This window comes from Xiphias gladius, chromosome 13, assembly GCF_016859285.1.
Source record: "Xiphias gladius isolate SHS-SW01 ecotype Sanya breed wild chromosome 13, ASM1685928v1, whole genome shotgun sequence".
NCBI classification, from domain to species: domain Eukaryota; kingdom Metazoa; phylum Chordata; class Actinopteri; order Istiophoriformes; family Xiphiidae; genus Xiphias; species Xiphias gladius.
This window is the reverse complement of record NC_053412.1, coordinates 6,662,426-6,687,747: the sequence shown is the minus strand read 5'-3', so window position 1 is coordinate 6,687,747 and position 25,322 is coordinate 6,662,426. Positions and strand designations below refer to the sequence as shown.

The 25,322-nt window shown below is 42.5% G+C and overlaps 2 protein-coding genes across 2 annotated transcripts in view; one reads left to right on the top strand and one right to left on the bottom strand.

Moving 5' to 3' along the window:
• Positions 1–22,670, top strand: part of LOC120798102 (potassium voltage-gated channel subfamily H member 3-like) — a 32,448-nt gene extending 9,778 nt beyond the window's left edge. The window contains exons 2-15 of the mRNA XM_040142134.1: positions 1,081–1,314; positions 1,477–1,608; positions 2,028–2,173; positions 2,730–2,988; positions 3,764–3,921; positions 5,619–5,826; positions 7,982–8,359; positions 8,898–9,097; positions 10,043–10,292; positions 14,231–14,445; positions 18,918–19,192; positions 21,019–21,128; positions 21,312–21,364; positions 21,764–22,670. Coding sequence (XP_039998068.1) covers positions 1,081–1,314; positions 1,477–1,608; positions 2,028–2,173; positions 2,730–2,988; positions 3,764–3,921; positions 5,619–5,826; positions 7,982–8,359; positions 8,898–9,097; positions 10,043–10,292; positions 14,231–14,445; positions 18,918–19,192; positions 21,019–21,128; positions 21,312–21,364; positions 21,764–22,531 — 3,386 coding nt within the window. The 3' untranslated portion in view covers positions 22,532–22,670. The remainder of the gene's footprint in view (positions 1–1,080; positions 1,315–1,476; positions 1,609–2,027; positions 2,174–2,729; positions 2,989–3,763; positions 3,922–5,618; positions 5,827–7,981; positions 8,360–8,897; positions 9,098–10,042; positions 10,293–14,230; positions 14,446–18,917; positions 19,193–21,018; positions 21,129–21,311; positions 21,365–21,763) is intronic.
• Positions 22,671–23,543: 873 nt separating this feature from the next.
• On the bottom strand, positions 23,544–24,994 carry LOC120798169 (gamma-crystallin S-like). Its single transcript, XM_040142266.1, has 3 exons — positions 24,956–24,994; positions 24,358–24,600; positions 23,544–23,816 (listed from the first exon to the last, which is right to left on the bottom strand). The coding sequence occupies exons 1-3, from the start codon at positions 24,962–24,964 to the stop codon at positions 23,544–23,546; spliced, it is 525 nt and encodes a 174-aa protein (XP_039998200.1). The 5' UTR covers positions 24,965–24,994.
• Positions 24,995–25,322: the final 328 nt, after the last annotated feature.

Sequence of the window (25,322 nt, the reverse complement as noted above, 5' to 3'; positions counted from 1 at the left end):
AGTTACATGAGTATATACAAGGGGATAAAAATAACTGTGATTGGGAAGATCCCAAATGCTCACACTGACATAAACTATGTAAGTGGTTTTATTTGTTTGTATTCTGCCCAGGAAAAATCTTATAAATAATGCTAAATATTGCCCAAGGCTTTGAAGATAAAAAATGACTTTCAGCATCTAACACTGGGATGTCTGAGCGCTATTGAAATGTGAAGTCACATTTGCGTAGCCCAATTCCATACAATGTCTGATAAAGAAGCTGCTGCTGCTGCTGAGGGTTATATTATATATATTATATTGAGAGAGAGGTGGGTAAGACGCATGGGACGAACAAAGAAAAAGCAAGATTATTTGAAGGGCACAATAGGTGGGAGATGAAGAAAAAGGAGATGATATGAAGTTCATTGAAAAGCAGCAGGCATGTTAAATTGTCCCCGAGGAGAGCTCTTCAAAGTGAGCAGAATAACTCCGAAGCCTTTCAGAGGTGAACACAGAGTGAGAATGAGCGCTGTGAAAAAAGAGACAGTGTGCGGAAATTTTTAATTACGTTTTCCTTTGAATTAACATGACACCCTGGTGAAATTGTGGGTGACAACCCCATGGTTGAGGAAAGCATGTAATGTGACGAGACGGGAAACAAAACTGCTGGTAGCCTTTCAAGGCACAGCTCATAGCTGCAACATGGTGCTTACTGCTGGCTTTTTATTTTTTTAGTAAGAATGAGTATTTTTGTTAGAATTTAACAGTTAAAACTCCCATGAGGCTTTGAGTGAGCCTATGTATAAGTCTCATAGGAGTTGTAGGTGTTGCATGGTAACACAAAGCCAGCTGACAGAACATGGATGCCATTTCCGACATTTTTATATGTATATATATATATATATATATATATATATGTTTACAGTATATATTTATATCGATTTAGCAAATAACACAACAAGTTAGTGGACTTACCATAATAGTGATTGTCAAAGAAAAGTTATACAGTCAAAATATAACAATGTTTTCTCCCTGTTCTATTTCTCCGTTTCCCTCTCCTGTGTCTTGTCCCTGCTACCCTCCCATCTTTGCTCCCCTCAGACAGTAACTTTGTCCTGGGGAATGCCCAGGTCCAGTCCCTCTTTCCCATAGTCTACTGCTCCGATGGCTTCTGCGAACTGACAGGCTTCGCCCGCGGCGAGCTGATGCAGAAGAGCTGCATGTGTCACTTCCTGTACGGCAGTGAGACCAGCGATCGCCTCACCGCGCAGATGCAGAAGGCTCTGGATGAACGTCGAGAGTTCAAGACTGAGATCATTCTTTACAAGAAGAGTGGTAAGACTGATTTGCTGGAGGACACTGTCAAATTAAATTATTCTTTAATACTGGTAATGTCAGTCAAAAATATCCTATCCTTTAGTCAAGCCTGGAACGTTTGTGGATTTCAGGGTAATTTCTCTCTAGGCTGGAATATTCTGATCTCTTCTCTTTCAACAGGCTCCAAGTTCTGGTGTCTGCTGGACATTGTGCCCATAAAGAACGAGAAGAGCGAGGTGGTTCTGTTCCTGGTCTCACATAAGGACATCACCGAAAATAAGGACTTGGACCATGGCAGTGAATCTGACACTGGTGAGAGAAAGCATGAAAACGAAAGAGGAAGCGAGGAATCGTCCAATTCCACAAGAATCCACATGAGAGGATCCAATAGAGGCTCTGCAGCTGGGGCTCAAATCTAGCTGCAGACATGATTGATGATATTATCGAGGGGTTTGGGAGCAGAATATATTATACATCTGTGTTAACCCATGAAAAGGCATCGTAAGTGCACAATATTGTAGAGTGCTTAATGACATGTACCTTTGTGTTACATGTTCTAGTGCGCAAACATAATTGACTTGGAGCAATTAAACCAATGATCAAAATAGCCATCCTCATTCATTCTCTCATTTTGTTCCGTTCTAGTCTCTAGTTTGGGAACCACAGATTTGTACGATGGCAGTTTCTGCCACATGTCTTCATGTCTCTCTGGTTTTTGTCCTGGTTTTCAGATGAAGAACCGGGCTTGGAGATCTGCCAGATCAGCCGCCCTCCAGGCTTAAACATGGAGCGCCGCCGCAGCCGCGCTGTCCTCTACCAGCTGTCTGGACACCTACAAAAACAGGAGAAGACCAAGAGCAAGCTCAAGATCAACAATGTGAGACATGACATGTTCGGTGCCTTATGGTGTAATTAGGGTTCGACCCACTGTTTTTTTTTTTTTTTAAAGCATGATACTGATGCAGATATCTTTGGATTGAAAGCTTGACTCTAAATCTTTGCTCTATCTTTCTTCTTGTACAGAGGAGAAGAAATATAAAAACTGAATCAGCAATCATGAAATTTCCTGAACACATTCATGTTCTCCAGATGATGAACCTTTTGATGGCAATGACCCCACGGCCTTGTCTCTAGCACAGTCCTCAGCCAGATTACTTGTAAGGCTTTAGGAATAGCACTGTATGGACTGTGACTTGACTGCTATATATTTTTGAAGGCAGCAAATCTTGGAGTGAAGCAGTATTTTCTTTTGATGTTTTCATGTTTGAAAATCTTTAAATTGGCGATAAAAAATTCATGCTGACATGCAGAAATCCTTCCAAGTTAAGGGTTCCCAGCGATAATTACACAAATATACATATATAATACCAATAAGGTTAATATGAGTTCATTAATAATGTTCTTGTGTACATGTTTCCATGCACCATATCCAGAGTGTCCTTGGAGCCAATGCTAACCCGGTCCCAGAGTACAAGGTGGCAGACATTCAAAAGTCCCGTCTCATCCTCCTGCACTACGGTGCGTTCAAGGCCGGCTGGGACTGGCTAATCCTGTTGGCCACGTTCTATGTAGCCATCACTGTTCCCTATAATGTTTGCTTCACTGCTGTGGAGATACGAGAGGACGGCGGCTCAGCAGCACGAAACCCTCCGAGTGTGAGCGATATCTTGGTGGAGATCCTCTTTATCATCGGTAAGCTGTTTTCACATGCCTGTCTCTTTCTTTTTGAACGTGTTATTTCGCTCTGGTATCCGCTTTAACTGAGCCTTACCATTAAAACCAATACCAATCTTTCAATCAAAGACTTCCGTCTCAATTGTCTCCCCTATTCTTTCATTCATTTGTCTCTTTAAGCTATGCCTCTTAGCTCCTACCCATTTATACTGTCCACTTCTCTAGTTTAAGAGGCTGCTCCCTCCTGATCTAAATATTCCAATCAAACAGGCCTAGAAATGATCACTCTCAGTCTCCTAATTAGCCCATTCAGCTGCACCATAGTCCACATAGTATAACCACAGACACTTATGGGCTGTGTGCTAATTTAACCTCCTTACAATCCCAACTTCTTCTCTATTTAAACCTGCTGGCTCCCCTCTAGCAACCAAGTCCACAAATCCCAATTGAATAGGGCTTTTTAAAGGAAATATTTTTACAGCCGGGATCTTACTGTCACAGTTCTATACTTTCACTCAAGTAAACCTTTGAATGCAGCACTTTTAAAGGAGTATTATTCCGTTGTGGTGTTAAAACTTGTATATTTAAGCCACACTCTGATGTTGTTACAGCATCCCGTAGCCCAGCAGTAGTCTTGCTGATGTTTTGAAACTCAGCACAGTTCATAGTTTCAAATATCCAGCAGTGAGCTGAGAGGGAATTTGGGGATCTGTGATCTCTGATCTGAATGCAAATTATGAATCAAATTGAGTTCAGGAGCACTGGTGTGATAGTTTGTGTGTTTGCGTGTCAGACATCGTGTTGAACTTCCGAACCACCTACGTGAGCACGTCCGGTCAGGTCGTGTACGACGCCCGCTCCATCTGCATTCACTACGTCACATCCTGGCTGTTTGTGGATCTGATCGCCGCATTGCCCTTTGACCTGCTCTACGCCTTCAACATCAGTGTGGTGAGTCTCACTTACACCCTGTCCACGCATACAGTTCAAAGCTATACAGTGCAGTTTTTAGTTTGTTATACACAGTGTGTGCACATTTATGTGTCCGTGAGCGCTGGGAAACTGCATAAATCATAAAGGTTTGACTGTGCTTGCACATTTGTGTGTCTTTAGGTGAAATTTATGTGCGTTCATGTGTGTGCGTGCTGTATAGGTAGAGGCTTTATGGGCCCTGCCAGCGGTAATAGACATCATCCCTTTACCAATAGCGCACTCCTGCTGTTCTACCCTCGCTCAACATTGATTTAATCCGACCATGAACGAGGCTTCAATAGTACGGTGAACACAGAGGCAACACCTCAAACACATATACACACAAAATCTTTTATGCTACAAAAACACAGCAAACAGAAACAAAGAGAAAGTAAAACATTGTTTTTATCTAAAAAAAGGGAAAAATGAACGGTAGAATATTTTGCTTCACGTTTCTTGAATTTCTGGCTCTGGCTTTCCTGCTTTCATTATTTGCTGTGGTGGTTACAAGGGAGCCTGAGCTTCAACAAGGAACTCATTAGTAGGTAACTGGTAATTAAGCTGATAAATGAAAACGCTGACGGCAAATTACAGGTGGAGGCAGGTAGATGAGCCAGATGCTGTTTAACATATAAAATAGGTCCCGGATCAATGTGCTACAGAGAAGAGGAGTCTGAAGGGTTACAAGATGACTGTATTGTTATAAGAATCAGGGAAAGTGTTTCTTTAACACAAACTTATGTTCATTTTTTAACAAAGTGAAACTGATTAGTTTGATCGCATACAAAAGACTACAACTCCCATGAAATTTAACACCATCGTACTTCCCTGTGACTGTTTGAATCTCCTTTATCAAGGATGCTCTCTGTCATCTTTCGAACTTTTTCCTCTTTCTAATTTCTAAATGCTTAATTGTAGCTGAAATGACAACAGGCTGACGAGTCTGCTGTCTCGTCAGAACTCTTTAAAGCACACAGTGTCCGTCAGGACCTCTGAATGTAGTGGGAATGTAATGACTAATACCGGGGTAAAGCACCCGTTACACACTTGTGCATACTGCACGGAATTAAATTCCCTGACTGGATGCATTTCCAGATATCCGGAGAATTAAATCCTGTCCAAGTGTGGTGTAATTCATCATCAGCCACTTAAATTAACAGACCACTTAATGGCCGGTGAAATGAGCAGGGAATTGCATCCGCAGTTAATACAGAGGTAAGGGAGAAGATAAATAAAAGGAAGATGTTTGATGAAGTCATTTTTAACTCGGGCAATGGCAGTGATTGTCTCTGAATAGCTTCTCTGGCAAAAGCGGCAACTGACACTAATTTAACTCTAAATTTATCTTGGGTTAAATTTGGTGCCATAGATTTTTAGTTAATCACATGTGAGCTACAAGGTTTTGCCTTTTTTCTGCACCGTGAATGAGACCGTGGGGCAGGTCGTTCAGTATCATAGCTCCCCATCAGGATGACTGATTAAATTCTCAGTGTGCTTAGGTAATTTCTAATTGCAAACCTCCCTTGACTCCAGATAGGAAACCATTAAGATTAAATAGGAAATTGAGCTGTAATTTATGTCACAGGAAATCGTCCCATCCAAATTAGCTTCACTTTTAAAAAAAATCTTCTGTTAGGTGTGTTCGTACCGTAACATCCATGACTCCTCTGTCCCAGAACTTCGGGGTTAACCTGCTGAAGACGGTGCGCCTCCTGCGCCTCTTGCGCCTCCTGCAGAAGCTGGATCGTTACTCCCAGTACAGTGCCGTGGTCCTCACCCTGCTCATGTCCACGTTCGCCCTGCTCGCCCACTGGATGGCCTGCGTCTGGTACTTCATCGGACGCAGCGAGATTGAAAGCAACAGCCCCGCCTCCTGGGATATAGGTTTGTGTTTCTGCGCGTGACTCTTAACACAGTTTCCAGGTTAACTAGTCTTCAGGATTGTTCCTTAGCACAATGGCTAGTAGCATGATAAGTGAGAGCTACTGTACCACTGGCACAGAAAAATAAAAGACAAAGTCACAACACTAGCAAACAGTGTTTGACATGTGGCCCTGTGTGAAACGCCCTGAGCATGAAGACATGCTTGTATGCACTCAGCGCGCAGTGTGTGTGGGTCCCTTGACTGAGAAAACACTTCTAAATTGATGGTGATCTGTCTTCCCTTCCCCACTGTGCTCACCGGTGCCAAATAGCAATGATATGACGACGTGAGGTGCACGTGGTGATGGTGGTTCTCCTGCTCAAGTGATTTAAATCAGCAACATCGAATGAGACTAGAGAAGAGGGGTGGGGGTGGGGGGAGGGGGGGGGGGTTGTTGATGCGGAAAAGGCATCCACTGATACACAAATGTACCTAAGTAAAATTGTACACATGGCGTGACTATGGCTCAGGCGGTAGAGCGGGCCGTCCATTGATTGTAGGGGTTTGGTAATTGAGCAAGACCGTTGAGCCCAAATTGCCTCCGACGAGCAGGGTTGCGCTCCACCATTCTTGGTTAATGATTGTGTCTGCACAGGGGAATGGGAGCCTTTTAAAAGCGCTTTTTCCTACTCATCTCGAGAAACATTGTGTATTTGCTGTCCATTTAACATTGCACATTACAAGCCAGCTCCAGTGTTTTTACTCAAGTGACAGCAGCATTCACATTGCAACGTACGATGCATTGAAGCTGAACTGCTCATTACAAGAGGAAAGCTTACGGAGTGTCCACTACATGGGGAGCATGAAGGAGCTCAGTAACTGAAGAGGCCTTGTAGATTAGGACCGATGTGTTGGGAAATTTTGACTTAATGGTCAACTCATCATCTGGATACCATAACAATAAATTCCAAAATTCAATCTCTATAGAAGTTATTCCGATTTATCGCTCTGGACTAAAATGGACAGATGGACAGACACATTCACTGTCCAAAATTCTTGTCTTTAAAAACTTCCAATTACAAGGACAAAGTATCTCCAGACCGTACTTTTTTAAACTCATAAGAATTATTTTTCCATTTTTCTCTTACCCTTCTCCCATGTACAAATGCGGCTTAATCCATTTTTAATGTAAACTCATGTCTCTGTTTTTTGCATTTCCACTACAATGGAGATTTCATCTGAGACAGTTTCAAGTACCTTAATTATTACAATGGATTTTCCAATTAATGGTTGTTCTAGCCATCTAGATTGGGTCTACAGTGTGTTGTTTGCCTCTATATTTTAATTTTTCTGACATCTTGACTTTCTGGAGACTGACAGAGCATGCCTGTCGGTCACATCTGCCATCAGGTCAACAGCCTAGTTGGCACTTAACCCTAATATGTGTTTATCAATTGAGTGATTTCATCTGGAGGCATCTGAGATGTTGTACACATAGTTTTAAATAACCTATGACAATAATAATAATAATACTCAAAAATGCTAGTCGATATCTCCTAAAATGACAAAAAAAAAAATGTCCATGTCAAGTGTTCATTGTGATAAATATTCCGGTTGAAAAAAAACAAATTGAAGAAATCTACTTATGAATTTTTTAATATAATGACTGTAGCATGTTTGAGACAGTGAGGTCTACATGTACATAGCTTATCATTCAAAAGATTCTTACTCCACTTCCTGTTGTGTCTGTCTGCAAAGCAGGTCAAACTCAAATTCTAAAACAGTACACTGTCAGTGGCTGAGACCAATTAATATTAAATGTCCTTTACAATAGGAGCTCAGTCTGAATGGGTTAAACAGTTTAGGATATAATGAGAAAAAAGATGCTAAAGCAGTTGCTAAATTATGAGAAAAAAACAAAGAGAGGTGGACAAATTAAGAAGTTAGACAAATTATTTGCTTCAAATGTAAATGTAATCTGACATCATCGGAAATGCTAGCATGCAGTGTGTCTGGTGTGTACTCCCAAATACACAATCACCAACACTGACTATGCCCTTCCAGCGTTGTTACTGCTGCTAATGAAGCCTGCAAGTAAAGGTCATCTAACAAGCATGGCTGCATTCTCATTTAGAACTGAAAAACTCTTGTGGACTATCCCTCTTCCCCCACCAGGCTGGCTCCATGAACTTGCCAAACGCTTGGGAACGCCATACTTCCTGGCACCACTGACCTCCCTGTTGGGAGTCTCTGATTCACCTCAGGGCACCATGACAGCCGGACTGACCAATCACAGCCAGTGGAATGGCTCAGGGTTGGAGCCGCTGAACGGGGCGGGTTTGTTGGGTTTAGGCCAATGGAACGGCAGCAGGACCAGAGCGAGGACGCCAAACGGCTCGGGGACGACGCTGAACGGCGGTCCATCTGTCAGGAGCTCCTACGTGACGTCACTGTACTTTGCTCTGAGCAGTCTGACCAGCGTGGGCTTCGGCAACGTTTCAGCCAACACTGACTCGGAGAAGATCTTCTCCATCTGCACCATGCTGATCGGAGGTGGGTAAAATACAACACCGAACCAGTTATACTTTCTTTTCAGTGGAAACAAAAAAATCCACATTATTATGTTATTATCAAGATTTTATACACACTTTTTAATATCTTTGGGAAAGCTTGTTAGCCTCGCATCATGAGAATAATTTGAATCAAAGCTGAGTCTGATTAAACGTCGAGCGCAGGGGCAAGACATTAAGGCATAAGCATAGCCAAAGGCAAAAACACTACCTTGGCTGTAGCATAAATCTTCCATCTCTCCATAGGCAAACAATTGCTCACAGTGACGCTAAGCTATTTTACTGCTGATCACCTAACGAAGGGCCTTAGTACTGGGAAAGATTTATTATTCTTATTTCTGCTCAGAGCTTCCACTTTTTCAGTAATTAACTGTTAACTGTTTAAATCTCATCAGAACAAAACCTTTAACTGCTCATTTCATCCTGTAGTTCAGTTCCCCAAAACTGAACTGTTGTGAGAAATCTTTTACTGAGACAAGCTTTTCTGGTCTCCGTTGTCCCCCTGTCCATCTACACTGTAGCATTAATGCATGCTGTGGTGTTTGGTAATGTGACTGCCATCATCCAGAGGATGTACTCACGCCGCTCCCTCTACCACACCCGCACCAAGGACCTGAAGGACTTTATCCGGGTGCACCGGCTGCCCAAGGCTCTTGAGCAACGCATGATGGAATGTTTCCAGACGACCTGGTCCGTCAACAACGGTATCGACGTCAGCGAGGTAGGAGGGACACACTGCATCAAGAATGACCGAATGAATTGAGATTAATGTTAACCGATCGAATGTGTTTGCCACGAGACAATGTGAACAGATGGAACTGTATGAATGTGAAGCAGTGTGGCTGGAAAAACTTTCCCCTTGCTTCCAGTCTCTGTGCTAAGCTAGGCTAAACCCATCGTGGATCATCAAACTGATATCAGTCTCCAGTATCAATGTGATATAACTCTAAATGGCAAAAAGAAAAGAAGTATATTCCGGAAAATGTTGGACTGTACCTTTAACTTTCTGAACTGGTCATATGACCTCTTTGGGTTTGAATGACCTTGTCAGTTAGAATGGGATCAACCGGATTGGCTTCTTAAATTGAAAGTGCAAATCCGCAGACTTGCCCTCCAGGCAAACTAAAGAAACGGCTCAAAGTCACTGAGAGGATTTGGGTTTTGTTTTGGGCTCTATCACGCCGAGGCAGCTATCTTAATTTCATGGATTAATGCCCTCATAGACACTAAAATCACTCTTGGTGTGTTTTACCGTGGCTTCAAATCTAGATAATCCTTTTAAAAATGATAACATGATGGTGGAAAGACACTAATGCTTTAAGGTAATAACAACCCACAACTTTCACTTGTAAAGTTTCCCTTTCCATTACAGTAGCAGTTTACCAGATAATGTTCATGAGGGCTATTGCATTTGCTGTTATGGGTGAGATGTGAGTAAATGAGCAATGATAGAATACTTTGAAAGGAAAGGAACTGTTTGCTGGATATGCATGATCAGCTGGTTGTGACTATGTGGGAAACTGAAAGGTTTTATTTTGCCAGAAGCCACTAACACTAACAGAGGTAGGGCCCGCATAGTTTACCTTCATAGTCATCCTGTTGTTCTTTGTGTGCCTTTGTCTAACGGCAGAGGTCTTTTTTTTTTTCCTTCTCACTTCCTTCATAGCTGCTGAAGGACTTCCCAGATGAGCTGAGGGCCGACATCGCCATGCACCTGAACAAGGAGCTGCTGCAGCTGCCGCTCTTTGAATCAGCCAGCAGGGGTTGCCTGCGCTCCCTCTCCCTCATCATCAAGACCTCCTTCTGCGCTCCTGGGGAGTTCCTCATCCGCCAGGGAGACGCCCTCCAGGCTATCTACTTTGTGTGCTCGGGCTCCATGGAAGTACTAAAGGACAACACCGTGCTGGCCATTCTGGGTAAAAAAACAAAAACAAAAAAAAAACCCTACATTTTAGATTTTTCTCAGCATGAAAACTTAAACATTTTGAACAGCGGCTCAAAAATCAGCAAATAGCTGCATCAATGTAAACAATAAAACTATCAATACCAGTCTTCAAAACTCATAGTGGTTCAATCCTAATGAAAGATAAAAGCTGGACTGTATTTATTACTCTACTTTTTAGTGAAATTCTTGTGTTTTTTTATACACATTTTATTAGGTTGATGGTACATGTGATTTTAAAAAAAAGATTTTATATTGAGTATTGAAATTTTAGTTCCAAAAAGTGAAATAATATTATCAGAATATATATAATATATAATATTTTTTTTTGACACACTAGCAATAGAAATGCACATATTAAATAATAAAAAACATAATAATATATCTTACGGTACAGACACATCCCATATCACACAGACAACACCGCTGAGTTTCAGCACCATGGACAGCTCCCATTCCCTCTATGAGATAATATGGTAGGCTCCATCCATCCATCAATTTTCCACCCTCTTGCCCACAACCAGGTTAAAGAAGCAGGTAAGTACATCAGTGGGCTATGCTCCCTGTTAGGGGGTTGGAGTCAAGCCTCCTGTTGGGCCCGCAGTCTGACTGAGTCATTTTTCTACCTGAATCTTGAAGGGCTTCTCTGCCTTGGACTCCAAACCGTAGAAGCCCTCCGAGATTTCGGCAGCAAAGTGACTCCGAAACCGACATCTGCGTGCGAGTGAGGCAGGAAGAAGATGGAAGGGAGGACGGGCAACTGCCTAATACCCCTCCTTGGAGGTTCACCACTGGAGCCGAATCAATAAAACCTTCTTCATCTCCCCGGCCATGGACGCTGTGGGGCCTCTCTTTAAGTCCAGCCAAGGCTACAGCCCCCATCCAAGTATTCCTGCTTCTTTCACAAGTGAAAATGTAGCATCATTTTATTGGGAAAGGTTTTTTTTTTTTTTTCAATTTTCACATCCAAGATGATAACAAAGATGTGTCAGAGACTCAACTGATGCAGGTGTAGTTGATAATCTACCACCCTAGACTGATGGACTGGTTGAGGGATTCGATGGCGCCTTTATAAGCTACACAACATTGCAGAAAACAACAGAAACAATCTGCACCAGCCGTTACCATACAGTACATCTCGTTTTAGACCTTCAGGTGTATTAACTGCCTGGGAGCATTATGGAAAAAGCACAAGAGGCCAATTTCAGGAACATCAGAGGAGCACATAGAAACTTGTGGAGAGGTGAAGGGGTCCAGAGAGGGTTTTAAGTAAACATTTCAAATGTGTACTGATCAGCAGGAAATTCACATAATATGCTGGAGTAAGACCATGAAGTGCTTTTTTAAGTAATATGTAAAATAAATAATAAAATAATAATAATTCTTAAAATTAGCCGTACAATTGATTGTGAACCAAGTGGAGAGAACGGAGGTTACAAGATCTCTTTTCTATTTTGGAGTCCGGTTGGAGCTTTATGAGCAGAAGATGAGAAAGGGCTTTTACCACTGAGCAAGTTATTAGACATCCAGCATTTAATAGCCAGCCAGACAGCTCTAAGGAAGAGGAGCATAATGAAGAAGAGCAGCCCAGTCCTTATAAAAACTGCAATCATCCCCATATTAAACTGTTCCTGTGGGCCAACAATACACACATCATCAGTTGAAAGATGGAGTGTGACCCAGAGATTGATGGCACAGTTTGGGGCGCAGCCAGGAGCCTTACAGGAAATCCTTAAACACCATTACTGCATGATTCAATGAATTAATTTCTGTATTTATTTTGCCACCTGGCAGCAGCGGAACAAACTGTAAACACAGCAGCGATATATTACCACCTTATAAAGTTGTTATGGAAAATGTGTTAGCAAATTCATCCAACACATCCAGTAGACATGGGGCAACATTAACATTTTGTCTCTGGCCACCTTATGAATGCAAATCCAGTATTCACTCTCCTTTTAGCTCAACTATGTTCACCAGCCCAGGCCAGAAAACCAAAACAAAGAGCTAAAAGGGACAGAAAAGCTCTGTAGAACTGCAGGCTTTTGTGATAGTTATCTGTGGATATGGCACATTAAGGGACACATTTTACGTTACATGTAGTCATTTGATCCATTGTTCATATGAAAAAAGTTTTTTGCAGCTTTAAGTCACCATTTCGTGTTGTGTCGTTTTATACTAATAACAGAAAAATGGGGCTGGGTGATACTGACAAACCAAACTCTACCATTCACAACCAAACACCTCTACACTGATAATCTAATAATATTCAAGTTACCTACAATTACCAGCAAACTACATGTGTCCAATAGGTGAGCTGATGAAACAGCTAGAACCAGAAGCCTGCTTCGGTGCCATTCCTCCAGAACGAGAGCCTCTCCAGAGCCTAGTCCTACAACACGTACACTGACACTCCCTCCATTCTGCACAACATGGATGAAACAGAATAGAGAAACACAAACAGACTTAAAACCAGCACTGGAATCGGTCCAGGTCCATTTAAAGCAGAGGGAGCAAATTGGCAACACTGTTTTTCATATTAATGATCTAACTGGTGTAAATAATGAAGTGACTGCTGCGAGTAAAGAGGGAGAACTCATTAGCACGGTGTACCTGCTGTGTATGTACAGTACATTAACATGCATGTGGGTATTGAAACAAGCATACACATGCACATTCTCCTCCTCTCCCTCCTGTGTGTCTTTGTGTTATTCTTTTTCTCCCAGAAACAAAGCCACACACACAAACACACACACGAACCGGTTTGCTTTCTCTCAGGTATACAGTTTGTTACAGACTGGCTGCTCAGGCATTCTAATTTTCGTCCCACAGTTTTTTCCTGCCTGCTCTCTCCCTTTTTTCTCTCTCTCACACAAAGACATACACAGACACGGACACACACTCGAATTGTTTTGGCATCGCCACTTTGGATTTACAGCTCTGGAGAAGGCGGTGAGGTAGAGAGAGGGAGCAGAAGTAAAAAAGAGGAGGAAAAAAAGGATCATACAGACCTTCTAGTCTAATCTACAGCGGCCCATCTGTATCCCACAGTGTTTCCTTTAACACCAATATAAAACTGTCCTGACCATACATGTCAGTCCCGCTACTCACCATGTCCTAAGCTAAACAGTTTGAATTGGCTTCTGCAGAGGTTAGTTTGAATAAACACACTGGCTTGATTACACTATTACTTACTTACTTATACTACTATGACTATTGAATTGTGGTCATTTCGTATAGCTCGATATGGAGTTATCATTGTATTAGACTGCAGGCAACCCTAACAACAGTGCAACGACAGTTAAAGTAACTGACCAAACACAGATGGTAACCACTTCTGCCTGAAGCTGAAAATGTTCAGTTTTTCCTTTTGGATTTTTTTTTTTGAGACTGGCCATCGTGTTACCATGATAACGCAGTGTAACAAAAGTTATGTTTTTACATTCAGTGTTACTCACCAAAATCCATTGTGAATCCTTGAGGTCAACCAAAATCGTTTAGGGCATTTCCTTACTCATATAACATTTGCAAAGCCAATTAAAAAAAAACAAAATTTAAATTGTGTACTGTTTACATCCATGTCTTCCTCTTCTCTGCCTTTGGTAGCGCATTGTGTCGATTGTTGACACGTTACTCCCACCACCTGTCCATCAGCCGAATAACGTGATACCAGTGGCAGGTTGTGAATCGTGCACGTTTGTCCTGTACAAATATGACATGCATGCCTTGCCATGCAATATCGCTCACATATCAACTTGTAAATGCAGAAAATGTTTAACTACACTTGGGTAGTCTTGATCCTGGATGTTACTTTTACTATTTACTATATATCATGGTCTCGGAGGTTCCATCTCCCGGAACCCCAACATTTCAGTCACTTAGCGTCTCTTTACTTGTGTCTCCGTCTTCCAGGTCGGGGCGACCTGATTGGCTCTCACTGTTTGACGCAGGAGGAAGTGATTAAGACCAACGCCTGTGTAAAGGCCCTGACCTACTGTGACCTGCAGTACATCAGCCTCAAAGGCCTCCGCGAGGTGCTCTGTCTCTATCCCGACTACGCCCAAAAGTTCATCACTGAGATCCAGCATGACCTGACGTACAACCTCCGGGAAGGACACAACGCGGAGGTACGATCATGACTGATGCTTGAATGAGTCCGTTAAAAGTGAAAATCTTAGTTTTGAGGGTTAAACATAATTTTTGAAACAAAGTAAGTCAACAAACATGATTAATTGACTAAGACTGTCATTTTTCAGTAATCTTCAATAGGATAAGAGTTAGGGACAAATAAAAACAAATACGGTGTCAGCAAAGTTTGGCGTTGTCCATCCATCCATCCATCCATCCATTTATTTCCCGCCACTTATCGGGTTGTGGTGGCTGCAATCCCTCCAGCGTGCTCCGGGTCTGCTCGGGGGTCTTTCCTCCCGGTTGAACATGCTGTGAGGCATCCTTATCAGATACCCAAACAGCCTCAATTGGCTCTTTTGAACAAGAAGGACCTTATGGATGTCTGAGCTCCTCGCCCTGTCTCAAAGTCCGCCTGCACACCCAAAGGAAAGTCACGGCTGCTTTTACCTCTGATTCTTCAGTCACCACCAACAGCTCACGACCATAGGTGAGGACTGGAAACAAGTCATGCTGCTGTGGATCTCACGCTCCATCTTACCCTCACTTGAGAACGAGACCCTGAGATACTTTTACTCCTTCACTTGGGGCTACAACTCTTGTCCTATGAAGTATCTTTATAATCACTGCCTGGAAATGCAGTCAAGGGTTTTTTTTTTCATTTGTAAATGTATTAATATCACTATCATTATTGATATCATTGTATTGATAGGCATAGAAGTGCATTGGAGACGAATCATCTCATGTTCTAAATGCCTTAAAGAAAATTTTGGATGAGTGCCACAAGAAGTTTGTTCCTCTGTTTTTTAGATTAGTCTCAGCTGTGCAGCGATCTCCTGCCCCCAACATTTTATGCAATGCCGGGGTGACGGCTTTGCACTTGAAAAGGATTAGCCATCTGGACTGGGAGTGAGGAGAAAAGCCACGGCTTCTGCTTGAGATTCAGCCAACAGATAAAGACATGAGCTAAACATGGACGACTCAGATGCCAGGGTTTTACAGATGGATCTCAGCTGTAGCGCACACATGAATAACCAGCATATACTGGAAATAACTGAGTCACATTTTCACTGTGAGTAAGCATGTTAATTAGAGCAGAGATCCAAGAGAAACATCAAGAGACAGTACAGTATTTCATAAAAGTTTACCGACTTGTGTTTCGGCTTGTATACATGGACAAAATTATTAACACCTGGCCATGTGATTGTTAGATATGCCTCACTTTTAGCTATAGGACACAGTTACTCATAATGGACCTTGACAGCTTCCCAGTAATAAGTCTAATATTTTACGCTTGTATATTATCTGGTATACAGTAGATTTAGTATGTTCTCAAACGAACAATATCGTATTAGTTATTGACATCTGCCAAACAACATCTACTGGTAAATTCATATACTGTATCTGGTCATTCCTGGCTGAATGTAGCTCTCAATCTCTGCTAATTGGCTGTAAATCCACAGCTTAGTCCAATTTTGACAAAAAAAACAAAACAAAAAAAAACAAAAAAACAGCAGTGCTGTATATTCCCATTTCATAAAAAAAATTTACCAAAAAATAAAATGCTGGAGGACCTGTGAAGCTCATTCGCTTTCTTTCCGAGAGTTAGATGCAAATGATACCAATCTCACGTCTGTCGGTTAAATAAGGACCTCTGAAATGTTATATCTCGTTGTTGAATCTGCACAAAAACCAAAGTGTAAAAACATATTGTGGTTTTATGGGGGTACATGCTGAACCATTTTTTGGCCAGGCGCAGTTGCAAATGAAACTTGAAAATTGAAATAACAGGATTTGCAGAGGCAATTCAAAGTGCTTTACGCAGGGCAAAGAAATGCACAAAAACATCATTTAGAACAGAATGAGGACAAAAATAAAATCAGTTTGAGAGTAGAATAATAATAAATAACCAAAGAAACAAAGTGCAGTGGAGCACTATATAATTCAATCGAAGGCACAAAAATGAAGGAGGAAAATTAGTTCCATCTCTGTGCAGCATCGTAGCTAAGTGAAGCCTCACTGTGTTTGTTTGAGGCCAAACATAACGAGCTGACTGTTTCCCTAGAAATCCTGGGTTTACATATTATATCAGAACGTAAAACGATCCTGAAAAATTGGAACTAAACTTTGATTCTCATCTGTACTGACGGCGAGGAATTTTGTAGGTCACACTTAACGACACTAGTTACTTAAGAAAACAAAAAAAAAGCCTGAAAATAAAACTTGGAATGCACATAAAACCCCATATACTTCTAAGCACCTTACACACACACACACACACACACACACACTATATACACGGACAGCAAGAGGAGTAGTGCATCCACCACCAAGCGTGGCGTGGGACTAAAAATAGTGCTGTCAGATGGGTGGGGGAGGGACGGGGTTTGTCCCTGGCTGGATAAATATAGAGCGAAAACCAGATGGAGACAAGACGAGAAAACATCAGGATGAAAGGAAGCTGCAGGGGGAAGGAAGAGGCGGAACCTCACTGATATTTAAATACACGTGCCGACACACAGAAAAGCACACACACGTGTTGCAGACATTCCCGCATGCAGCATCACACTCTGACACACCAGCGTACCGTAACACAGCATATTTGTCCCTGCTGAATGACACAGAGGGGTACTCAGGCCCACACACACACACACAAACAAATGTTCACACACATGGGACATGCTGCAAGCACTGCCGTGTAACTCACACATATACAGTGACCACATAAGAACATGCGACACAAACAGACACAAACACACACACACACACACACACACACACACACACACACACACACTGAAATTCCAAACAGTCCCCTCTCTGCACCGAAACCTCTGCTAAAATTAAACCTCTGTGATCTAAAAATACCAGCTGGGCACGTGAGCCACGGTCTGGATGGAGAAGACAACAAATAGAGGGGAGAGAAAGGGAAGGGTGGTGGTGACAGGGGGAGAGGAGAAGGGAGAAGGGAATAAAAAGGGAAAAGAGGAGATGGGATTTGTTTGCCCGTGATTTAATAAGCTTTAAATTTCAGTCCAGAGAACTCGCAGGAAATACTACTTTAATAGCCTTCCCTAAATACATGTATCAAACACCAGTAACAAGATGCTGAATGGAGGAATTTTACTTTGAAAGGACAGTCTGTTTAGATAGGACTTGTTAGGATTCATAAACATTGAGGGAGGTCATCCATGTTTGTTTGTTTTTTTAAACTGATATCATTAATAATGTCCCTGGGAATGGTGTCGATGCTGGCTTGATTTTGAATGAGAACGCTCTCTGGCAGCGCTGCTGATAAGCTGAATGGATGCCAGCGCCACTGCAGCCATTGTGAATTGCAACTATTCACTCTCAATGAAGCCTCTAAATAGCTCAGTAGCTCCACCATCTGGTCAAAGAAAACTCCACCACCTCAAAACTGCTGTCAATGCTGACCTCTCATTAATTCACAAGCAATGTCCCAATTCCATCCTACCTACTAAATCCAAGCAGGTTTTTTAGTCTGCAGTGTGTTTACACTGGAGAAGGTGAAGAAATGATGGTGAAAACTGTCACTATGCGTACTAGAAAAACTGATTTGAGGAAATGTGGGTGGTACTCACAGCTGCAAAACATTCAAGTAAACATTGCGTGTGTGTGTGTGTGTGTGTGTGTGTGTGTGTGTGTGTGTGTGTGTGTGTGTGTGTGTGTGTGTTCCTAAACAAAAGTGTTTTTCAAAAGATAGAAGTATGTTGAGTTATTGATTTCAGACGTGTTTTCCACAAGGAAGAAATCATTTTCTAAATTTTCTTTAATTTTTTGGAATTGTTCGGAACCAAATAACACCAACACAACTAACCGCAACCTATGGCACTCTTCAAATATCCATTTTGGCTGTAGTACTAAGTGTCATGTGGCGAATCAAAAATGAACCAACGTAAAAAAACCCGAGCGCTGTTTGAGGGCAGCTTTTTCCCCCTTGCTATATATCTGGGTTGTCAAAACAAAACTTTCCAACATAAAATAATATGAAATGGATATCTCTGATCCATACTCTATGTGGCCCACATGGACATGTTGGCTGTGTACAGTCCTCTATATCAGTTCCTTCCACCGTATCAAGAGTCAGAGCTACATCAACAATATCCTATTCAAAACTGACCTATTTTATCCAAACTTGAAACAGCTTTTCTACTTCAGCAGTGGATTAGGGATTTAACTGTATTATTAAGTCAAACTTAAACTAGGGCATTTAGAGACTGAAATCAGTGGATTAATGTGGACATGTTGGTCTACTGTTTTCTTGTTGCAAAAACTATTGTCATGTTTTCACCAGTCACATGAAAGTAAGCATACTTTGTATGGATTCGTCAGTTGGTCAAGATTGAGACTGGTTCATGAAATGGGCTAGTAGTGCAGGTGTTTCTCTACTGCCGTCTGTCTTTCTGTCTAAACTAATGATTCAACTTAGGCCATGATTTTCATTCCTCAGGCAGACTGCGAGAGCAACGGAGGAATCATCAAGAAGCTTCCCTCCATCAAGGAGGACGAGGAGGGATCCGGGTCCGAGGGGGAACGCTCCCCTCTCCCGAAGATGCCCGCCCTCGGAAGGCTGGGCCGAGGCCTGCGCTCCCCCCTGCGCTCCCCTTTGCGCTCCCCACTGCTGCCGCCGAGACCCTTCAGGCCGGCCAGCGGTCACACTCGGCCCGCCAGCCTGCAGATCCCTGTGGTGAGCTTCAGCTGCCTGCAGTCGGACCTCAGCCCTCGGTAGGGAGCCATTCGTCGATTTAATGACTGGGTATTTAGCGTTGGCCTCGAGTTCATTCAGTGGTAGAAAGTAATTTCACTTGCATTCCTTGTGATTTATACTTGACTTATGACTTATGTGACAGGCTGGTTTGCACTGAGTCCTTGGGGAGGTGGCAGCAGATGCTGGGCTGGAGAAATCATTTTATTTTGGAAAACCTTTGTGAGGATGCACACAAGCATAAATTGCGTCACTGTGTCAGTTAGATAATGTCAACTAATGCCTTGATTATTTTTTGTTCTATTTGAGTTTTATTTAGAGATTTCACAAGGGACTCCTGCCATTAAGAAAATGACCAGGAAATTTTTGTTAGAAATGAGCTAAAAAAAAAAACTTTCTTAAAAAGTGTTTTATCCTTTGAAGTAAACTGAAACTTATTAATGTGATAAGTTTTAATGTAAGTTTTAATGTGAAATTTCGTTAATTTTGGCTTTTTTCTTTTTACTTCTACATATGATGATAAAATATTGGACATTTAAATTAATTAGTTATTTTGTCATTCGTCACATGTACACAAAACTAAAATTTAGATCTGATAAAATTAAATTTTTAATATTGGCACACCTGGGGTTCCATACAATAAGACTCTCTTTAGATTAGAAATTCCCACAGTGGCACAGAACATTTACAGCACATTTCTTTTTGTTAACAATCCCGCAATGCAATACTTCGTCTTTGCTCGAGGGATGACAGATCGTCAAATCAGTGTTACGTGTCAGTACACCTGTCAGTGATGGCGCAGTGTGAATGAGGGGAAGGGGTCCGGTCGGACACAGCTTTAATTACTGTGAGTGTTTCAGAGTCTGGTTGGTCATTAGTAGGCAGGTGTGTGCAGCTTCTCCTCAACACTCCGTCATCACCTCTCTCACTGAGCACAACCTTTGACCCGCTGACTGTTGCCGGCTGGATAACTTTTCCATAAGTGCCCCCTGTCACGATCCATTCGCTAGGGAGGTTCAGTATGCAAGTCATGATTCCGAATTTTACATACCGGTGAACTAGACTTTAAACTAAGCAGAGGAAAATGCTGATCTCACTTTCTGAGATCAGCATGTTTTGTTTTTTGTTTTTAAAAAAAAAAAAGATCAGATCCCAACAGGGATGAAACTAAAGAAAATGTCGTTACCAAGTTCTTAAAAGTATAGGATTAGATTTGTTTATGATAAATGCTACATCTTTAGGCTGTAAAAACACGTCTATACCTAACTGTGTTGGTTTCTCTGTGTTTGTTGCGTGTTTTGTATGTCAACTTTGCTCACAAGATGTCTCATATGCTAATCGGCAAATTATCATAGATTTTACTGAGCGCATTCGTGCTCCCAAAGGGATTTACCCTGTTAATTTCTCCAGCTTCGGAAGAAACTGTTTATTTCCACTACTGTTAAGCATTGAGAATGAATTTAGGCCTAAAAACAGACACAAAAAAGTTCAGAAATCCATTTGAATGTTAACACTGAGAAGTTTTACTGAGGATATCAACAATTGCATTAATCAGGGTTCTGAAGATCCCTAATGAGAAAAACTCTAAAACTTTTTGTATAATTAGATTTTTATTAGCTTTGCAGCCCTCTGACAAAATCACTGAACACCACAGAAGAAGAGACTTCACATGATATACAGCAGAGGTATAATCAAGATTCTGAGGTTGAAGTTATCACTTTAATCCAATACTTGCACTTTACACATTACAAATCGGAATTTAAATGAACCAGTTCTTAATTTGTTACCTTTTCGCCTTGTGTGAAATTCACTGATTCCCTCCTCCTGCCTGTCTGTCTGTCCTCAGGTTTGTGGACGGGATCGAGTCAGAAAACCACAGCGCTGCAGCTCAGAAGTTTGATTTTTCTCCCACTGCGACTGACAGTTTCCTACCCAGCCCTGATTCGGCTACCTCAGGTAGACACACACTCGTACATACATGCGTCAGACTGGACTGCACCACGTTCCTTTTTATTTATTTATTTATTTTTTAAATGCCAATATCCGCCCTGTCTGAGTTTCAAAGGTATCTCACTGAATAAATGCTGTAGCTGTTGAAACCCTTATTCACTAATTGTGTATGCGCGTGCGTTTCCACAGGGGCCCACGATGATGGCGACACCATGGAGACTGTTGCTAAGCTAAAACATGAGGTAAGGCGGGTTGTAGTGGAGTTACACAGGAAACTGTGATATTGTTGATCATGAATGTCTTTAAAAAAACTTTACCAACTCCTTGCACCTAAAATCCTACTGGTTTTGATGCCCCATTGAAATGCCTCTATTGGTTGCCTATTGCAAGTTGACGTGTTTAACTTTCTCTATGAGTCTCAGTGGAAATGCAGCGTTCTGTCCATTGTTCAAATGAGGTGTACTCAGGATGACTCATTGCTGTTCCTTACAAGCAAGTCATGCTTGGCTGTGAGTCAAAACTGCTTTATCTAAGTGCGGTAAATGCAGGGCTACTGTATAAGCCGAAACTTGACTCCCTCGTATCACAGTAACTTAAATTTGCAGCATTGGTGACTCCTCCATCTGACCCCCTCTTTTCAGATGAGCGTCCTCTCCCGTCAGGTAACTGCTGTAAGTCAGGAGCTGCAGGAAATGACACGTCTACTCAAACCTCTCTTCCACAACCCCGCCGCGCTGCTGCTGCCCACTGCCGTGACTCCGCCTCCCAGCGTGTCTTCACTCAGCTGCTCCCCGGCCCCACCCCTTCTTACCCAACATGCACCTGCGGACCGTTCCGACGATCACAACGCGCCACCCGTCATGGTGCCTGAACCGTCCTCCGCTCGGCTGAGCATGAAGGTGTTACAAGGAGAGTTTGATCCACTCCAGCGTTCACCCTCCCGAACCATCACCTGCCATTATCCTCCAGTTCCTCATCAGGCCAGTAGGGCTCCCCCATTCTCTCATTGCTCAGCCCCCCCGTCACTCGACAGCTCTCCCCATGAACACGCAGTTGTGCCACATCCCTTCTCATCCTCCTCCATTCCTTCTCTTTCTTCATCAAGCCACCCGTCCTCCATCATCCCCCTTTTGGTAGACTTAGGACCTGGCGGTGAGCCACAAACACATCCTCAATCCCACGACCAGCTTCTGTCCCAGTCCGAGTCCCAGCTCCACTCCCAGCCCCGGTCCCAGTTCGTATCCCGGTCTTATCCCCATTCCCTCTCCCAGCCTCACCTCCAGCCCTTTCTCCAGCCCTCCGGCATGGCATCACACCCCCGAGAACCCCTCCTCAACCTGCAGGAGATGGAGTGGGGGGAGCATACCGCCCAGCTCAGCTTCATCGATGAAGGTCAGCCGTCGGTGTGAACAGAGAAGAAGAAGACCCTGACACTGGCACAGGACTGACAGACAGGCCCAGCATGCCACACAACTTACTGCATGACAAACATTTGCCTAAAGTTTGGCATGTGAGCCACAATTTAAATACGTCGATTTTAACTATTATTAACTATGATCATGAGCATCGTGTGTTACCAGATCTGATAATAAAAGAGTTTGTTTTACAGTTCCATTTCGATTTGTTTGACACTTCTGCATACACTAAGTGATATATCAGCAGGACGACCGATCCCTCAGTGATCGAAACTCTTTGTATGTTTAATTATATAAATGAACAGTATTGAATATGAAATTTATATCATTATATTCAGTTAACCCAAAGTAATCGGCTTGATTTCTCCAGAATCTCCTTGAAACCACTCATTTTTGCCACTGCTTTTCAGATATAAGGAGAAGCTTAAATTACTTTATTTGCCAGCTTTAGCCCCTTAAATATTAATCATATACACTCTAAGATACTATTTATCACTTGCCAAGGCAGGCTGAGAGTGTTCAGATTTTTGGATGCATTAGCCCCTACAGTGGCAGACAGCTTTGGTTTCCATCAGAGTAACTTAACAACCCCTCAAGTGCTTTAACTTTCCACATTGCTGCAGTGGTGTAGCAGTGTACTCCGGGGTGTGTCAGTCCACAGTGACCTGCTGCTGCTGCTGCTGCTGCTGCTGCTATACAACAGAGCAGTCCTCTCTGACAAAGATTCATAAGTCAAAGTCCACTTATTATTATTTTCTGGAGCTTTTAACTGTGTTTCAGTCACTCAAGCTAAACTCAAGAACACCATCCCTGATGTATGGCAGACTGCTCGTGTATTGCCAGACACTCACACACAGTGACGAAACAACCCTGTAATACTTGTCATTCAGGTTTATTGTAGCCATGGTTGCAGCTGAATCTTGGTCTCTCATGTGTCAATCATGGACTAATTAAGCAACCAGAGAAGGAAAAACAAGAAAAAAGAAAAAGAATAAACGGAAAGTAGCTATTCAGTTAGCATTCTAAAAGACTGAACGGTGGGACAGACGGCGCCCCAGTCCACTGGCATGCGGTATTCGCCTTTCTCCAGCAGGTACTGGCGGCCCTTGTAGTTTGGGTGCTCGTAGAAGACCCACCAACCTCCCAGGACCCTGCAGGAGTGAACCTGCCTCCAGTGGAACTTCTCCAGGACAGAGGGACAGTCCTCAGTGGCTTCAAACACCTGGCCGGCAAAATCCGCCTTACCATAGAGCTGTATCTTGTAAGTATCTTCGCTGGCCTGAGTGAAGATGATACAGAAGAAGAAGAAGACAGCAGGTGGAGGGGGGAAAAGGGGAAAAAGAGAGGAAAAAATAAGGGGTCGGTGATTTGGAGGTTTGATGACGAGCTGGATAAACAAATACATGGTGCAAACACGGCTGGAGGAATAAAAGGCTAGAGTTTGGTGGAAGTCTGGCAGAGAAATACAGACTGGATGACACAACGAAGAATGTGCAGTGTCAGAGGTAGGTTTTAATTGGTATCACCGTAAATATCATGTGTCTTAACAAGTCATTCAGTCTCATATTCATCCTTCAAGCTTTCAAAGAGAAAAAAAAAGGTATTACTCCCAGTTCAGTTTCTGATTTTACAGGCTGATATCCCTGAAGATGTGTAAAAATGGAGGAACCTAATATAGCATTGGATAGCAGCACAGCATCTTCACAGGCTAAGACCAAACTGGCTAGTGATTCATTTAAAGTGAATAACAATATACAGCCAACTATTGTATCTTTAAACCCTGCCCTCTAGAAATTCAGAATCGGTGTTCGAAGGCTTACAAAGTGGATCATCTTGCAGGAGCTGACTCTGTCATTGAAGCCAGTCCAGCTCTGGTAGTCCGGGTACTCGCCTCTGGTCAGGACATACTGGTAACCAGAGAAGTTCGGTCTCTCGTAGATCACCCAGGTCCCGCTCTCCACGCGGACTGAGTTACAGCAACTCAGATAGGAGTGGAAGTCGGTGCAGTCACTGTCGCACTCATAGCTGCGACCCTGGTAGTTCTTGTCCTCAAAGAAGATGATCTGGGGGATGGTAGGTGTACGATTATCTCATATGAGATCATTCAAAAAGGTGCGCTTGAAAATAGTACTTTGTGCCTGTAATCATTGTTTTGTAAGCTTGTACATTTAAGTTTGTAGCTGTACAGACATTTTTGAAATTTTGCGCATTCAGTTTCATTGCTCGCAAACTTAAACAGTGATCTCTGAAGATGCTGAGTAGCAAAGCGAAGAAATGGTCAATTTTTCTCATTGACTAGCCGATATCCTGTCTAATAAAACTCCAAAAGGTCAACTGATGTTCTTTTTCACTCATTAACCTTACTCTAGCCAAATGCTCAGCTGTAATTTTATATTCCAACTTCCAACTTCTACTCACCTTGCCCATCTTGGGACTAGCTGTGCTCCACCGTCTGTTCTCCCTTGAATGTGTGTGTAATGGAATGTAAATACTACGTACGTGTGTGCAAGTGTGTGCTCATACGTGCCCTCGTTCTCTTTTATACCTGCCGAGCCCTCTGTAAATGGGACAATTGCTTTGTCATGAGAATGAGATCCAAAATTTGAGTCAGTGGTTCCATTGCTAGTCATGTTTTCCAGAAAGAGGCTGTGGGATTACACTGCATAAAGACCTCAACCACTGACCAACTGTAAACACACTACACACAAATACGCACAAACACACTCTGACATAAGTACAAACATTATGGACTTGTATTTGATGATAATATAAATGTTTAAACCGG

Coding starts and splice junctions, on each gene's coding strand:
- LOC120798169 (XM_040142266.1), bottom strand. Junction 23,817..24,357: donor CCTGCAAGATGATCCACTTT/GTAAGCCTTCGA, acceptor ATCTTCACTCAG/GCCAGCGAAGATACTTACAA.